Source organism: Callospermophilus lateralis, chromosome 8 (assembly GCF_048772815.1).
Source record: "Callospermophilus lateralis isolate mCalLat2 chromosome 8, mCalLat2.hap1, whole genome shotgun sequence".
NCBI lineage: Eukaryota > Metazoa > Chordata > Mammalia > Rodentia > Sciuridae > Callospermophilus > Callospermophilus lateralis.
The window spans coordinates 41,893,363-41,911,656 of NC_135312.1; the positions used below are offsets into that span (position 1 = coordinate 41,893,363).

Sequence of the window (18,294 nt, forward strand, 5' to 3'; positions counted from 1 at the left end):
AGACAGACAGTCAGACAGGAAGAGAAATGATAGGAGAGGGTGATAGAGTTTATAGAAAGCAGAGTTAAATGGGGGACAGCCAGACATGGTGGCATACACCTGTAATCCTAGCTACTTGGGAGGCTGAGGCTGGATGATTGCAAGTTCAAGTCCAGTACCACAAGAAAAGAAGAAAGGAAAGGAAAGAGAGGAGGGTTGTGGAAGGGGAGGGGATGAAGACAGGAAGGAAGAATTGAAGGATCAAAGGATTGATCTGAGGTGATATATACATAGTATATGTGATCCACACACAACATAAGTACAGTAGTTCTCCTTATCTGAGGTTCATTTTTCATGGTTACTTGAGGTCAACAGTGGTCCCCAAAATATTAATAGGAAATTCCAGAAATAACAATTTATGAGTTTTAAATTTATGAGTTTTAATAGTGTGATAAAATCTCATGCCATCCCATTCCATCCTTTGGGACATGAATCATCCCTTTGTCCAGTGTTTCTACACTGTATGTACTACCCCTCTGTTAGTTACTTGGTAGCCATCATGGTTATCAGATCAACTGTCACAGGATCACAGTGATTGTGTTCATTTTACTTAAGAATGGCCATAGGGACTGGGGCTGTAGCTCAGTGGCAGAGCACTTGCCTAGCATGCGTGAGGCACTAGGTTTGATCCTTAGTACTGCAAAAACAATAATAAAATAAAATAAAGGCATGCCATCCATCTACAATGACAAAAAAAATGGCCATAAAACATAAGAGAAGTGATATTGGCAATTTGAATATGCCAAAGTGAAACTGTGGAGTATTTTCTTGGTGTGTAAAGTTGAAAGTTCTTGACAATATGAAATATATCAACATTGCTAACATCTAAGGTAAGAACAACACATAGTTTATGAAGGGTTCATTACTGTCCATGATTTCTGCAATCTACAGGGGTTTTAGAATAGATCCCTCATGGATAAGGGGAGAGTACTGTATATGAGAAATATGAAAATGATTTTATTTGAGCAGCAGAGAGCAAATCCAGAGCCTGTTCTGTAACCTGATTTTACAGTCAGCTGGATGGGGCTTTTCTGGAGAGTGACTTTCCTTGGTACACGGGCGCTGAGCCGCTCCCTCATTGGAGGCCAGGCTTGAGCACACATTGCTCACAAGTGTGCCCCAGCCCTTCCTCTGGGAACAGAGGTCAGAGCTGGCAGGTGGAACAGGACTTGAAGCTCTTCAGTTCAGGCTTTTAAACGTCACAGGTTGAAAACATGCTTTCCCTGTCTGCCCACCCAGGTCAGTGTGAGCCCGCAGCCTGGAAGCGGCAGTGTCAGCAGAGCAGGTTCCCTGCACAAATCCACAGCTCAGCCAGAAGAGAAGAAGCCTGAGACTGCAGTGTCCAGGCTTGAGCGCAGAGAACAACTGAAAAAGGCCAACACTCTCCCTACGTCTGTGACAGGTAGGGAGCTGGTCCATGCCTGTTTGACTCTGGTTGCACATTTCTCTTAGGACACGCTTAATTTCCTATAGTGTTCTCACTAGCACAGCACTTTGGGCATCACAGAGTGATGTCTAGAACCCCATTCATAAACTTTCATATTAATAAAGCTCATCCAATAAAGACCACCAGGAACTTGCCTTCTATCAGTGGTATGATGGTAAATGTTTAGCCTTCAGCTCTTCTGGGCATGGAGAAACCTCTTTGTAGCATTTTTCCATTTTCCATGATGTAAATCCTTCTACCATGGCCAATTTGAAGCTACTAATGTGACATTAACTGGTCAACTGGCCTAATTTTTTTTTTTTTTTTTTTTTTTTTTTGGTGGAGGTGTCAGGGATTGAACCCAAGGAGTGCTTAATCACTGAGTCACATCTCCAGCCCTTTTTATTCTTTTATTTTGAGAAGAATCTCACTATGTTGCTTAGGACCTTGCTAAATTGCTGAGGCTGGTTTTGAACTTGTGATCCTCTTGTCTCAGCCTCCAGAGCTGCTGGGATTACAAGTGTGTGCTACTATGCCTGGTGATTGGCCTGCTAAATTCTCAAACATTTATCAAGAAAGTGTGACAATACCTCACTTGCTTATTGTCTGACAAAGTTGAGGTTGTTAACTTGTTGCAGCAAATGACAACACATACCAGAAAAACTTAAATGAAGGAAGAGACAAGAATATATTAGTATTTGGGGGAGAGGGTTAATTGAGGTAAAATTTAAATGGAGCAACATTTTGATGATAGGCTCCAAGCAAAGCAGGGGTGGACATCAAGCTAGAGCTGCAAAGTAGATTCAAGGTCCTGTTTCCTTTGAAAAACTGATAGCTAAATGTGTGGCTGGGAGCAGTGGCACACACCTATCATCCCAGTGACTCAGGAGGCTGAGGGCCTCAGCAACTTAGTAAGACCCTTGTCTCAAAATAAAAAATAAAAAGTGCTGGGGATGTGGCTTAATGCTAAAATGCCCCTGGAAATCCCCAGTATCCCCAGAAAAAGAAAAAAAAAGATAAATGTGTGAAATCTCATATCTAAAATCTCCTACCTTGGAGCTCTACACCTTAGTTGGAAGTGGAAACTGCTTCCTAGTGACCCATGTGGCTCAGATGCTCCAGGAAAAACTATGATGGTCCATTCTCACTGCTGGGATCAAACAGCATTTCTTGTAGTCTAAGATTCGAAGTTAAGTTTCTTAACACTGGGTCCTTGATGTTAATTAACAACAGGAGTTTGGGGGTTTGTTTGTTTGTTTAGTATATGCTGCGAAAGCAATAACAGTTTTTATATCTTCCTAACACATTAAAGACACTTATTTAAAAAAAATCTTTATTCTGTTTTCTTATTACAAATCACATGGAAGATAGATGAACATGTTTCCTCCCCAGAGTTAACATAGCATTTGTTTTCCCCATTTGACAGCAATGTTGCCCAAAGGGCATCTGTCTTAGTCTGTTTTCTGCTGCTATAACAAAATACCTGAAACTTTGTAGTTAATAAAGAAGGTTTTTTTGCTTTTTTTTTGTTTGTTGTTGTTGTTGTTGTTGTTGTTTAGCTCATAGATCAGGAAATCCAAGATTAGGCAGCTGCATCTGGTGAGGGCCTTGTGCTATTAAGGTAGAAAGAGGATGGGCAAGCCGGGCATGGTGGCACACACCTGTAAACCTAGCAGCTCGTGAGGCTAAGGATGGAAGATTGAAAGTTCAAAGCCAGCCTCTGCAACTTAGTGAGACCCTCAGCAACTAAGCAAGACTCTGTGTCTAAATAAAATTTTAAAAAGGGCTGAGAACATGGTTTAATGGTTGAGTACCCCTGGGTTAAATCTCTAGTACCAAAAAAAGAAAGAAAGAAAATGGATGGGCAAGTGTGTGGAAAAGAGAAAAAGGAGGTGAATTTATGTACTAGCTAACCTATTCATGTAATTAAAACATTCATCATCTATTCAGAAGGCTTGCCCCCATGACCCAAGAACCTCCCTGTCGGCACCACTTTCCAACACTGTCACACTGAGGAATTAAGTTTCCAAAAGATGAGCTTTTGGGGGTCACACTCTGTAGCAGTGTCCCAACCACCATGCCAGGCTTCTCTCTGGTTACTTGGTACCTGAGATCTGGCTATATAAAGAGGTCTCAATATTAAAGATGTATTTACTACTTGGTGAGATGGTGGGGGTGCTTTCTGTTTGAAAAAACATTTTAGAACACTATAATTTCTCTAGAAACTCCATAGGCATTATCATTAGCTTTTACATATAGGAATTAAAGATAGGTAGGATGGCAGCGGGAAGGGAAAGAGGGAATTTCTTTCAAAATAAAATAAAAGCTCTGAAGTTGAAGAGCGCACACCTTCCCCTGCCTGATTGGAAGTACCAAAGGGATATCACAACTCAACAGTGGCTCCAGTTTAATGAAACGACATTTTCTGAAGTATTTGTCTTTCAATCACTATTGCCTGAGTTCTAGAAGCATATGTGTAGGCAATGGGGTGGGGGCGGGGGCAGTCACTAAATGTGATCCAAAGAGAATATGTTAACCCTCTCACTTTCTCACAAAACTCTCTCACAGAAGCCTGTAAGCTCTGGTAAAGATGTGAGAGCAGTTGGGGTTGTGGCTCAGTGGTAGAGCACTTGCCTTGCACATATGAGGCACTGGGTTCGATCCTCAGCATCACATAAAATAAATAAATAAAGGTAGTGTTCATCTACTACTAAAAAAAAAAAAAAAAAGAAGAAGTGAGAGAATGCAAAGGAATTCCTAGAAGACTGCAAGTCACAAGAGCTGGTAGGATTCTTGAGACTCAGATGGAGGGACCCAGGGGATGCTTTGTGGAGGAGGCAGCTATTAACCCTGCCAGATTGATGAATTCAAACTGCTTTGATCTTTTTCTTCATGGGATTGACTGGTTGTATAACAGGAATTACAAAATTTGCCTTTATTTCTTGTATTCATGCAGGCATAGCTATTGTGTACTGAAAACTAGACTTCTAGAAATCCACTGAAATTTGAACTTACTGCACTGTGATCACTGTAACTCTCTAAGCAAGTTATAACCACATGGCTTACTCTTCTCACTAAGCCCACCTAAGAACTTGCCTCTCTTTGTGTTTCAGTTTTCCTCATCATACCAATAATTCAAAATGTGCTTCTGCAGTAAGAGATGGGGAGATGTGGGCTACAAAATCTCATTTAGGGCTGGGATTGTGGCTTAGCGGTAGAGTACTCGCCTAGCACATGCAAGGCCCTGGGTTCGATCCTAAGCACCACATAAAAATAAGTAAAATAAAGATTGTGTCCAACTACAACTAAAAAATATTTTAAAAAATTTTTCATTTAGATAAGGTACATATTTGTGCAACATGGTGCCTATAATTAATAACAATCTATTCTTGAAAAATGCTAACAGTAGATTTTAAATGTACTCAGCACAAAAAGGTAACTTTGTGAAGGAATGCATGTTAATTAGCTAGATTTTGCCATCCCACAATGTGTATATATATTTAAAACATTATGATATACACAGTAACTACATGTAATTCTGTTAATTAAAAAAAAATTAAATTGGTTCTGACTTATTCCTTTCTCTTTTTGCTTCCAAACAAAATGTAGTGGAGATCTCAGACTCAGCTCCCCCAGCACCACTGGTGAAAGAAGTAACCAAGAGATTCTCCACCCCAGATGCTGCCCCTGTGTCCACGGAGCCAGCCTGGCTGGCTTTGGCCAAAAGAAAAGCGAAGGCCTGGAGCGACTGTCCACAGATTATTAAGTAAAAAGTGACTCTTACCCATTCCTATTGCCTGTTATTGGCTCCTCTCTTGCCCTTTTTATTTATTTATTTTTTATATGAGGTAAAGAAACCAAGTTAGGGAAAAGAAGCATGTTTTATAGGTTCTATAATAATGTTTAGAAACTGAACTGGTGGTGTTCATTGTAAAGAGTGGATTTGCACAACCCTAGGTCCTGGTGCCTTGAGCTCCCCCTAATTCTCAAGAGTCAATTCCGTCCAAGGGACCACGTGAAGCAAAATCTCCAAACTAATAGCTCCTCTTGAAAGCCTACCGTGCTCATCCCATGGTCCTTCCACACGTGTACACCCACACACCATTCAGGACATGTACTTTTGCCAACCTTTGTAATAGTTTTTTGATTCTCTACCCTTGATTTCTTCTATCCAAAACATGAATGTTACCATATATTTGGGTGCATCTACTCTTTCTACAACAATGATGAAAGGATTTTATGTAAGTTAGAACAAGAATGCCTATCCTCCTGAATGCAGTAACTGGGAATCATAAGGAGCAGTCTGCCTCCCAATTCTGTGCCCATGTCCAGTTTTCATGAATTCCCCTGCCCCAAAGCTGTCAGATGGAAGGCAAATCCATTCACTCTTCTAGCACACTGTGGACCCACAATACCATCAACACAGTGTGAGTCTCTGTCATACTAGTACCCTCAAGGACATGTGAAACATGCGGCCCAGTTGGCTCCTAGGGAACATTTTTATTTAATGTGGCAAAGAAAGGAGATCCTATATTAATTACAAGTTCTTGTTCTAGCTCTGAGACTCTCTACCTAGAGCATGTGGGTCATAAGGTATCCAGGCTACATCCCAGGCCTACTGAATCAATCCTGTGAGATCAGGGCCAGGAATGTACATGCTGGCAAGAATTCTTGAGGTGATGTTAATGTATCTAATGTTATGAACCTTGGGATTCACTTATTCTAATGTAGTCTCATTTTCTAGACTCTGAAGGGACAGCTCATTCAAACAAAAGTGAGATAATAATAATAAACAGCTACCTAAACCAGCCATTAATTAGAAAGATATGTTAGGAGATTGACATTACATGTCTCTGAAGATTCCCTTTGGTCTTTAGGGAAAAATTGCAGAAAGCAAAGATTTGAAGCCTTTGTACTAAGGATTTCCTGCAGGAATTTTTTTTTTCTTTACTATAATTGAACAATTCATTCTTAGAGTCAAATGTTCAGTAGCATTTAAAATTCAGAGTATTCACCTTGCTACCTTTAAAAAACATCTCAAAGTTTTAAGTGGCCTTGTTATTATCATACACATGTGCATACTAAAAAAGAATTTTGCAATTTCAAAACCACACATATTTATTTTTATTTCCCTAAATTTGCTTTACACAGAACACAAACATACCAGCAAATCCTTTCCCACCACATACTTTGGCACTAACTTTATATTTCATGGTATTGGCATATTCCCCTTTTCATAGATTCTTACTCCAAAATGTAGGTGCAAATTCTTGGCCGAGTGCAGGGGGAATTACATCCATTTTCCTCTCCTATAAAAACATTTTATAGTATTCATTATTACTTTTCTAGTATACATTATTACTTTTACTCAATATGCAATGTGCTGTCCTTAAAGAAAGAATGACAGCAAAGTTATTCACCATATTGAAAGCACTTTCTTTCTAGAAACAATGGCTCAGCTTCACTGTAGCAGCTGGCATGTGTGGCCAAATGGATAGTTGTTCTCTTACAAATTGGATTTAATATTATATATACTGGACCTTCAAACTGTTAAGAATCAATATAACATTTTTTTATTGCTACTGGAAGCAATTAATATCCCACTGCACGTTTTCCATGCTGATGCTCATTTCTAAGTCTTATGTCTAGGCATTTGTTAGTTCAATGACTTCCTTACTGATAAAACACTTTTTAATGGGAATCGCCACCTAGAACCCTGGAATTAGAGTGCTAAGGTAATTCTTCTGAATTGACTTTTTCTTTCATCTTATCAGCTTTGGACAATATCACAGTAATGGCAGGGAACTGATGAGGAAATAAGATCATTAACAAAGAATGAAGATGAGTCAAGTCTGTACTGGCTCAGGTCTCATACCAAGTAGGAGAAATGCCTGAGTTAAAAATGCTCCATCTATGTTTTTTTAAGAGTCTACTGGGGTAAAGGCAGTCACCATATTTATTTCTAACAACTTCTAAAAGGTACATGTTTAACATTTCATTTACACATCACCCCAAATTTGCACTAAATACCAATGAAGTGTTATTTTGATTTAGTTGTGTTGTAGTCTTTTCTGAGCAACAAAACTATAGGAAAATTCTGTAAAACCATATAAACAGCTTAAGAGGTTTTTTTTTTAATGGATGATTGTTAAATACATGAGGTTTTTGTTTTGTTTTGTTTTGAATTTAAATACACTTCTGGCAAAATTATAGATGATTAACCTCTGGTTCATAGACTTATATGTAAAACTAGAGTTTTTTGTTTACTTTTTTAATTTTTCAAGTGCAATTGTTTCTTACAAATATTATTACTATTAAATTATCAGTTTAGCCAGTTATCTGCAAATGTATAGTATGTATTGTCTCTTCTTGTGACATTTAGTTTAATTGCTTATTTTAAAGCAGAAATATTAGCTACAAGTGTCTTGCAATATTTTTACCAACAATAAAGCTAAGTAGAGACTTAATGAAAATACCTTAGTGTGATTTTAATATTATTTTGGGATTTTGGTTGTATAAAGTTTTAATGTAAAATGTCCATTACTGAAGGGGAAAAGATCTTTCAATAAAAAATACCAACAAGATCTTTGGCACTGATGGATTTCCTTTTTAAGCTGAAGTTTATACTTATTTGATGACCATCTACAAGCAGTCTCAATTACAGAGCTATTGGGAAAAAGAATTTCAAAGTGTTTTATATAGTACTTTATTATACTTTTCCTAGGTACTTAAAATAATTAATAATTATTAATTAACAGGGAAAAAATAATTAACAGGGACAAATGTTTGTTTCAATCCTGAATGACTTGAGTCTCAAGACAAAATAATCCTATAGCCTCCTTACAGTGCAGACCATGTCCAGACAGGTCAGCTTTAGTCAAGAGCCTGTGACAGTGCAGCTGGGGCTGACTCACAGGGCTGGACCAGGGTGAAGTAAGGTCAATCAGGCACTTGCCTCAGGTGCCAAAAAACTCAGTAACTAGAGAATTTTATTTCAATGCAATATTTTAAAAAATCGAAATGCAAAAAAATATTTTTAAATACTACAGTGGAAAAAAGTTCAAAATTTGAGTCAAGTCAGGTTCAGGAGTACTGATTTTCCTTTTGCTGCAGGCTCCAGCATGGCCCATCAGGGCACCCCACTCTCAGCCTTGCTCAACCCAAATGTGCACAAGAACTCCAAGTGATTAAGTGATTAAGGCTTGAGATACACTGATCTAAAAGGTGAAGACAGGTCTTTTAGACAGCCAACACTAACATCCCCTGCCTGGGGCACTGTTCAAGTCATGGGTCTTGATGGGAGAGAGCACCCACTTCCTACCACAGATGTGCTTTACTATACTGCTTTGAGGGTATAGAACCTGTTTCACTTTAAATTGGAAGAGAATGAATTGGGAGCAACTGAACAAAAGATGGAAGAACTGTGAAGAAGCCTGTAGTGATGCCAGTCATGGGGAACAATTCCCAGTATTAATGGAGGGAACCAAAAGTGGAACATTTAGAACCTAAAAGGATAGCAACCAACTTGTGAAGAATTTGAATAGGGCTCAAGCTATGTAGCCAGGAATGCCTAAAATCACCATAAATCAATTTGAAACTACACAGTGTGTGTGGGGGGGGGGGGGTGTTTGTGTGTGTGTATAAATTCTACATTGGTACTTTAGTTCACTTAAAAAATATCACTCTACTATTGAACTACATCAATTATGAGGATGTAGTTCAGTAGTAGAGTGCTTGCCAACCTGGTCTGATCCCCAGCTACACACATACACACTCACCAACAACAAAAGGAACTTAATTTGACAGCTCCTACCTTTGAAAAGCTTTTGCTGTAAATCTCAGTGTAAATAAGTGAATGGTGAATTGCATCACTGTTTCTAACCCATTGAGTTATATTTTGATCTTTTTTTCCCACAGAGGTCTTTTCTTAAAACCCAAATCCTTTTAGGGTTCTCTACAGAAATATTACCAACAGGACTTAAAAAAAAAATGTGTGTGCATGTATATGTGTGTGTATTTAAATATGTATGTATATACATGTATTTATATGTATACATACATATATATATAAGACTTCTTATACACAACATATAAAATATGTAGCACTAATGTGAGTTCTCCACAGAAACATAACCAATAGGAGATAGGGAGAGATCGATTGATGGAATATGGGAATTAACTCATCTGACTATCAAGGCTGAGAAGTCCCACCATCTACTGTTTACAAGTTGCAGACCCAGGAAAGCATGTGATATAATTCAGTCCAAATCCAAAAACCTCAGAACACAGGGGCCTGAGAAGCTAGTAGGTCACATAGTCCAAAAGCCTCCAAATCAAGAGCTCTGTGTCTAAGGGCAGGAAAGATGGTTACTCCAGCTCAAAAAGAGAATCTGTCCTTTTTCTGTCTTTCCGTTATATTTAGGCCCTTATCAGATTGGATAATGCCCACCCACAGTGGCCCATTGGTGAAGACGGACCTTCACTCAAGTTTATTGCTTCAAATTCAAATTTTAATCTGTTCTAAAAACCCCTCACAGGCACACTCAGAAATAGTGTTTTAACAACTATCTGCCCAACTGTCTTAGTCCGTTTTCTATTATAACTGAATACCACATAACTACAGACTATTTATTTTGCTCTTAGTTCTGAAAGCTGAAGTTTAAGAGCAGTAGCTGCATCTGCCAAGGTTCTTTTTGTTGGAGGGAATTCTCTGCAGAGTCCCAAACCTGTACAAGGCATCACATGTCAAGACAATGTCCTAGCTCAGGTCTCTTCTTATAATAAGCCACAGTCCAAAGGGATGAGGGCCCCACCCTTATGGCCTCACTTAACCTTAATCATCTCTGAAAGGTCCCACTCTAATTCCATCCTCAGATTAAGTTTCTACCTCCTAATACCTGACAGTGGGAATTAGATTCCAACTTGATTCAGGTGGAACATTCAAACCACAGCAGCATCCCTTTGACTAATTAAAAATTTTTGACACCAAATTAACCTTCACTCCTAATTAAAAGAAAGCACTACTAAATATATTGATGTTCTGTCCCTGCCTTCTTAAAGTTTATGCTGCTCCTACAGAAAGTAAAATATGTTTGCTCTCTATTAAAGTATAGTAGGGGGCTGGGGATGTGGCTCAAGCGGTAGCGCGCTCGCCTGGCATGCGTGCGGCCCAGGTTCGATCCTCAGCACCACATATAGACAAAGATGTTGTGTCCGCCAAATACTAAAAAATAAATATTAAAATTCTCTCTCCCTCTCTCTCCTCTCTCTCACTCTTTCTTTAAAAAAATAAAAATAAAAAAATAAATAAAGTATAGTAGGCACATTTCCTAACCAAAATATAATCTTTAATATAAAATATTATATCATGCTCATCATAGTGAATATTTTCAAACATTTCACAGATAGAAACTGGACTTGATTATTTTTGACTTCCACTCAATAAATCCAAACAATAAATATAATTATTTCTACACCCAATAATAAGCATTGATTCCCAGACTACAGGCGAGGAGAAGACTTCTCCAGGAAGTTCATATACACTTTGTAATTTTCCACTCTGAGATTCCAAGATCCACAGTTTCCCATCAGTAGATGCTGCTGCCAGTAACATTTCATTGCTGCAATTATGGTTATGGAAAACAAATGGTGTTGCATACACCCTTGAAGTAGTTTTAAATTTCCATTGGAGATGACCTTCCATATTACAACAGTAGATAAAGAAGTCATGGGAACCAAAAAATATTTCTTGCTCTGATGCTGCAGTACATGGGGATGAAAAGATTGGTCCACTAGTAGAGAACTGCCAAACCTATACAAGGGAAGTAAAAGCAAAAATAATACATTCACCTAATTGCAAACTTCTGCCTTAGATTAAAGCTCTACAAGTTTCTTAATACAGATGTAAGTGATGTCAGCTTTTTGACTGGTAACTACAAATACAGATAAAGATGCCTTCTTCTAAAAAGTAGCACCATCCTAGTATCCTCTGTCCCAGTAGTAAAATCCAGGACAAAATACACTGAAGCATTCTTATTATAGGATATTATGAAATAAAATTAATTTTCAATCATTTGAGAGTTATCACTGTTATGTTCAGACACATTGGTTTTAATGTATCTTATTTAAAAACTGCATCTTACTCTATTCTCTAAAGGTAGGGAGAAGGACATAATTGGGCTCAAAGAGTTTACATGCAATAATTTAGAGCTTTACACAAAAACATGAGTTGTGGGGCTGGGGTTGTGGTTCAGTGGTAGAGCGCTCCCCTAGCATGTGGGAGGCACTGGGTTCAATCCTCAGCACCACATAAATATAAATAAATAAAGGTTTTGTGTCCAACTATGACTAAAAAATTATATTAAAAAAAAAAAAAACATGAGGGCTGGGGATGTGGCTCAAGCAGTAGCGCACTCGCCTGTCATGCGTGTGGCCCGGGTTCGATCCTCAGCACCATGTACAAACAAAGATGTTGTGTCCACCGAAAACTAAAAAATAAACATTAAAAAATTCTCTCTCACTCTCTCTCTCTCAAAAAAAAAAAAGAAAAAAAAAAAAAAACATGAGTTGTGTGTCTGCCCCATGGGTATCTACTATTTCCTCATTTCAAAGCTACTATAAATAAACTTCTGGGTTTTATTTATAGAAGAAAAGATATAAGAAAAAAAGGGCATGATATCTAAGGTAACTGCAGAGCAACAGCATAATGGAAAAAATAAGAAAACAGTGGACATATTCACAAAATATGATTTGTGAGCTCAATACTATCTTGACTTGTATAAAATCACTTTTATTTTTCATGGCATACAAAAAGAAAGACAGGGGCAAAACAGCACGTGCCTTTGCCTCATCTTCTCAGAAATCTCAAGGTGAGAATATATTCATACTACTTTGTAAATAATATTAAGTGAATGTAATAATAAATTCATTACAACTTATTACACAGAGCAAAAGGAACTGCTAAGTTAAGAAGGATGAATATAAATTAAATATAGCATATAGAATCAAGCTAGGCATGGTGGTACACATCTGTAATCCCAGCAATTTGGGAGGCTGAGGCAAGAGAATCCCAAGTTTAAGGTTGGTCAGCCTCAGCAACTTTAATGAGGCGCTAAACAACTTAGTGAGACCCTTTCTCAAAATAAAAAATAAAAAGGGTCGAGGACTTAGCTCAGTTATAAAGCGCCCCTGGGCTCAATCCCTAGAACAACAACAACAAAAAAGGCATACAGAATCAAGCTCAGTTGTTGATGAGCTATTTGTTGTAGCAAGTACACTCTCAAATCTACAAAATAATTCCCCAAATCCAGAATGTAGCAGAAGTTGTACATAAAGGAGCCACTGGAGAAATTTACAAAAGTGTTGATTATCCCAAGCAAAGAGCTAATATAACCCAGAAAAAGCCTACCTTGTCAGTCATAAAGTTGAGAAATGAGACAAACACAAAATGGAATTCTAACTGCAGAACAGATTTTGGTTTTCATATTAAAAGACAAATGCATCTTTAAACGTTCTTTTCCCCTTTATGCTAGGGATTAAACCCAGGAATATTCTACCACTGAACTACACACTAAGTCCTTTTTATCTTTTGAGATAGGATCTTGCTAAATTGCCCAAGCTTGCCTTGTGGGTGTGCCTTTGTGGTATATATTTTGTTTCTGGCAAGTGGAGTCTCTCTCTGCTTCCTGATCAGCATGTGAACAGTTTTGCTCCACCACACTCTTCCACTATGATGTTCTGCCTCACCCTGAGCCCTGAAGAATGGGGCCTGCTGTCTATCGATTGAGACTTCTGAAACCGTAAGCCCCCAAATAAACTTCTCCTCCTCTACAATTGTTCTTGTCAGGTCTTTTAGTCACAGAAAAAGCTGACTAAAACACTAAATAACCTCTACAGAAGTTATAATAAAACTGGGAAAACACTATTAAAAATTTAAAACAAGGTTTAAGTAGAAATCTTTTAAACCCACTATATCATCATTCAAATAATAAGAAATCTATGATTTGACAATTAAGTAGAACTAGTCTGAACACAGTGCGTTGAATAATAACGTTCAAAATTTTATTTCCATTGTCACTTGCTACTGTGCCTTTAAGAAAGATATATAAAACATAACTATATCTTTCTTACCTGTTCTCCCAAGTGAGTAAAGCAGAGTAAATTCCCATCTACACAGCCAATACAGATGTACTGGTGGCAGCACCGTGGGGAGGAGAAGAGTGGTTTTCCACAGGAATGTTTCCAAACTATGTTTCCAGTAGCCTGTCATGGGCAAAAAGTATTTCACAGCTCTTAAAATCATTCTACTAATCAGTTATCCTTTTAAAAACAAACTCATGAATCTCCCAGAGGCAGAGCTAGAACATGAGATTGCTACAGTAGTATGCTGACTACTGAAGCAAGAACACAGGTACACAGCTATAAAATTAATCAGTGCTAATTATGAGAGCAGATAAAAAGCTGCAAGAAAACCAACAAAGAAAAAAGCAGCACATAAGCTCTAGACATAAAGAAAAAGAGGGCTAGGGATGGAGCTTTTGCTAGGCAGATTGCCCCCACAAAATATAAATTTTAAAAAACACACATACATTAAAAAAAAAAGAAAACAACAACCCAGATTTCACCTTATAATGGACAAGCAGTTCTTAAAATAATGAGGAAAATTATGTCTAAAAATTTTAAAAACAGGTAAAAAGAAAAACATATGAACTCAGATTATCTCATCTTCCCAGACTTACTGTCAATCATTTTTAACAAATCCAGGTTCAGTAATAAATGGATTATATCTAAATGAAAACTACTCACACTTTCAGAATCCAAAGCAAACATTTTTTAAAAATCAAAGAAAAGAGGGCTGGGGATGTGGCTCAAGTGGTAGCGCGCTCGCCTAGCACGCGTGAGACACTGGGTTCGATTCTCAGCACCACATAAAAATAAAATAAAGATATTGTGTCCACCTAAAACTAAAAAATAAATATTAAAAAAAATCAAAGAAAAGAAAAAATACACACGCACACACACACACACACACACACACACACTTTTATTTTAACTTACAGGATTTATAGCCAATAAAAGTCCTCCCAGTGTAGCACAATACAAATGATGTGGAATCGGGTTCAAACAAGGAGAAGAAAAGACAGTTCCTCCACAAGCTAACTTCCAAACACACTTTTTTTCCTGCAAATAAGAATGGAAAATGTGAGTTTTGCTGGTGGGTAACTAATCCATATATCCCACCTCCCATGTATTATGTCTATTTAGTTAACAAAGATTTTTAACTCAGCAAAAAACACATGCCCATTGTGGGGAATCAACTTAGTATAAAGACAACAAAGGACATCCCCAGATATTCTGTTAATATTTTAGTATTTTCCCTTTTGATCTTTTTCATATATGTATAGCTGTGAGATTAACATAGTTGAAATAATTCTAAATAAATAACCTGGTATCACATTTATCTCACTTATTGTGTAAAATAACTTAAATATAATTTTAATTCATACTATCCTGTATGAACATAAAATAATTTCTCTACCTAAACACTGAAAATTGCCTTGAACCAATTATTAGGTATTATAAATGACCTGTTTGTTTTTGTGGGACTGAGAGTCAAATCCACGGGAGCTCTACCACTGAGCTACATACACCCTTAGCCCTCTTTATTTTTTATTTTGAGACAAGATCTTGCTGCTGAGGCTGGCCTCAAACTTGAGAATCTCCTGCCTTATCCTCTAAGTCACTGAAATTACAGGCATGAACTATTCCACCTGGCTTTTAAACAACTTGGGTTTCTGATTATTTTGCCAGGATAGAATCCTAGAAAAATAATTTTACTTGATCAAAAGATAGAAAATTGCTATCTATGGGGCTGGGGATGTGGCTCAAGCAGTAGCGCGCTCGCCTGGCATGCGTGCGGCCCGGGTTCGATCCTCAGCACCACATACAAACAAAGATGTTGTGTCCGCCGAGAACTAAAAAATAAATACTAAAAAATTCTCTTTCTCTCTTTCTCCCTCCCCCACTCTCTCTCTTAAAAAAAAAAAAAAAAAGAAAAAGAAAATTGCTATCTATGATTAAACTGTTTATTCCTTAGAGTCCTCACCAATTATAACTCTCTACTACTCTCCTCAGCAGTTCTGTTATCACTGCAACATTTTTTCTAATCTAACACTATTTATCTTACAGTTTTTATTTTCATTCCTTTGATTATTAAAGGTATGAAATATTTACATACATTTATTAGCCATTTTTTCTTTGGGGTCCTAGGTATTTACATCCCTTAAATCTATTTTACTATCTGGATCCTCTTTTTTTTTTCCTCTAAATATCTTTTTATTTTAATTTATACTTACAAACAATTTTTTACTCTTTCAGTTATTGCAAAACTTTCCCCAGCTTGTTTCTTCTATTTTTATAATTCTTACATTAACTTAGTATTTTTATATAACCAGGTCTTAAAATATCTTACTGATATCTTACTTTGTAATTTTTTTCTATTGTTAAGATAATAATTCTAGGTTGTGACTCTGCCATAGAGCACTCACCTAGCACATATGAGGCACTGGGTTCGATCCTCAGCACCACATTAAAAAAATAAAAATAAAGGTATTGTGTCCAACTACAACTAAAAAACATTTTTTAAAAAGATAATAATTCTAAGTTTTTTTATACTTCAAAATGTATTTGTGCTAAATTTGGTAAAGATATTAAAAATGCCTTAAGAACTACTATGTATTACTATAAAGATCTAATAAAAAAGTCTTATGATATTAAAACTTAATTAACCCCTTCTTAATAGTTAATACCTATTCCTAAAGTCAACACCATCTGATAGTTTCTAACTCCTCTATGCTTACAGTACAAGACTAATGAGGTGAATGCTTACATAAATATCTAAAGCATACACATGCTTGTCATGAGATCCAATATAAAAAAGGCCTGTGGTGGGATCCATGGTCGCTGAGCTTTTGACAGCATCCTCAGTAGTAAACATCCAGTATTTTTCTCCGTTAATACTTTTCAAAACATAAACTAATCCATTGTAACAGCCTAGAGAGAAACAAAATATAAAAGATGAGATTCAAATACATCACTGGAAGATAACTTTTTTTTAAAGTGGCATCATCTGAGATTTTTTGGTTAATGTCCCACTCAGCACAGATTTATTAGCCTATTACCCAGACTGTTTCCTTCCTGACCTAACTTTTCTACTATTTATCTTTGTTATTTTCCTGCGAGTACCAAGAAACTCCTAGAGTAACCCAGGCCAGAGAACCTAGATCAATGTGTTCACAATAGACTCCTGAGGACTTCTCCAGCTCAGCTACACCCCAAACCTTGGATTCCAGAAGTTAGAAAATAACTCTTTAGCCTAAATCATAACAATTTGTATTGGATGCTTTCTTATGTATGTAGTCTCTATGTTCACTCATCTAATTTAAATTTCAGCAACGTAAAGCAGAAACCGAATGAACAGTAGTCATTTATGTAAAACACCTATTTAGGAGTCATACCTTTTTTGTGTGTGTGGTATTGAACCCAAGGATGCTCTACCACTGAGCTACATTCTCAGCATTTTTATGTTTTATTTTGAGACACTGTCTCATTAAGTTGCTCACCCTATCTAGCCTCCTGAGTAGCTGTAACTATAGGCATGCACCACATCATCTGCTAATTATTAATAAGTACTATGAAGTGCTTCACAACCAAGAACACAATAAATCATGGTGTGGCAGAGAAAGGATTTGATAAATATGGATTCAAATTTCACTAGGGCTGACACTGGGCAAATCATCCAGCACCAGTGAGACTCAGTTTATTCTTCTGCAGAATGTGCAGAATGTGGATTCATCTACTTACAAGGGTTATTGTAAACAAGAAGGGGTAACATTATTACCAGTTAATGTTCACTGAGCATTTACTAAGTGTCAGCACTATGCTAAGTATGATATATCCACTAACTTATTTAAATAACTCACAGTGAAGTAAGCACTATGTAAAAAAGCACTATCTGCCTTCTACAGATGATAACATTGAAACACAGAGAGATTAAGTCACTTGGGCAAAATTAAAAAGGTAACATGTGGCAGAGCCAGTATTTAAATCTAAGAAGTCAAGTTCTATAGTCTGTGTTCTTTTTTTTTTTAACCATACGATTTATTTTTATTTTTTTTTGTCATACATGACAGCAGAATGTATTTTGACATATAATACATACATGGAATGTACATACATCAATCATACTGTCTATTCTGCTGCCCTTCCTATCCCCCCTACTCCTCCCCTCCTCTCCCATCCCTTCTTCTCTATCCAATCTAATGTGACACACTTTATTTTTCTTTTTCTCATCACAACATCATATATGTATTCTGTATAACAATGAGGTTCTCCTTCCATCTTCTGTGCAACTCCCCTTCTCCCTCTTTTTCCCTCCCACCTCTCTTCCCTATTTAGTGGTAGTCTTCTTCTCATGCTCTTCCTCCCTATCCCATTTTGAGTCATAGAGTCTATATTCTTAATAATGACAATAGACTGCTTTTCTCAGACTACAACCATGGATGAGAGACAGGGTAGGGATCCCTGATCTTGGTTGTAGTCAAATACCTAGCTAGAAGTAGGAGTGGTCAAAATCTACAAAGAAAGATTACTCGACTTCTGTGTAATGTATCCATATGTAAATCATAAGAATTTGAGGACAGTTATTTAGGGAAATCTCATTGGCCTCCATTCTCTAGATGGTAATGCCCATGGCCATGACCGTTTGCTGCTCACTTGAGGTTCAATTTCCAATATACTTTTTGTGCTGTATTTTTTTTTAAGAAGTAGTT

At 37.1% G+C, this 18,294-nt stretch overlaps 2 protein-coding genes across 12 annotated transcripts in view; one reads left to right on the top strand and one right to left on the bottom strand.

Annotated features, from left to right (window-relative positions):
- Positions 1–5,235, top strand: part of Cracd (capping protein inhibiting regulator of actin dynamics) — a 28,178-nt gene extending 22,943 nt beyond the window's left edge. For all 3 annotated transcript variants that reach the window (XM_076864996.2, XM_076864997.2, XM_076864998.2), the window contains 2 exons: positions 1,279–1,441; positions 5,075–5,235. In XM_076864996.2, the coding sequence (XP_076721111.2) occupies positions 1,279–1,441; positions 5,075–5,235 (324 nt within the window). The remainder of the gene's footprint in view (positions 1–1,278; positions 1,442–5,074) is intronic.
- A 5,580-nt stretch (positions 5,236–10,815) lies between these two features.
- Positions 10,816–18,294, bottom strand: part of Aasdh (aminoadipate-semialdehyde dehydrogenase) — a 30,264-nt gene continuing 22,785 nt past the window's right edge. For 7 of the 9 annotated variants that reach the window (XM_076864599.2, XM_076864601.2, XM_076864598.2 and 4 more), the window contains 4 exons: positions 16,353–16,516; positions 14,522–14,644; positions 13,595–13,726; positions 10,816–11,276 (listed from right to left, as the gene is read on the bottom strand). In XM_076864599.2, the coding sequence (XP_076720714.1) occupies positions 10,887–11,276; positions 13,595–13,726; positions 14,522–14,644; positions 16,353–16,516 (809 nt within the window). In that variant the 3' untranslated portion in view covers positions 10,816–10,886. Of the gene's footprint in view, positions 11,277–13,594; positions 13,727–14,269; positions 14,645–16,352; positions 16,517–18,294 lie in introns of those variants that run through there. The other 2 variants (XR_013092161.1, XR_013092160.2) reach the window with 2 other exon arrangements.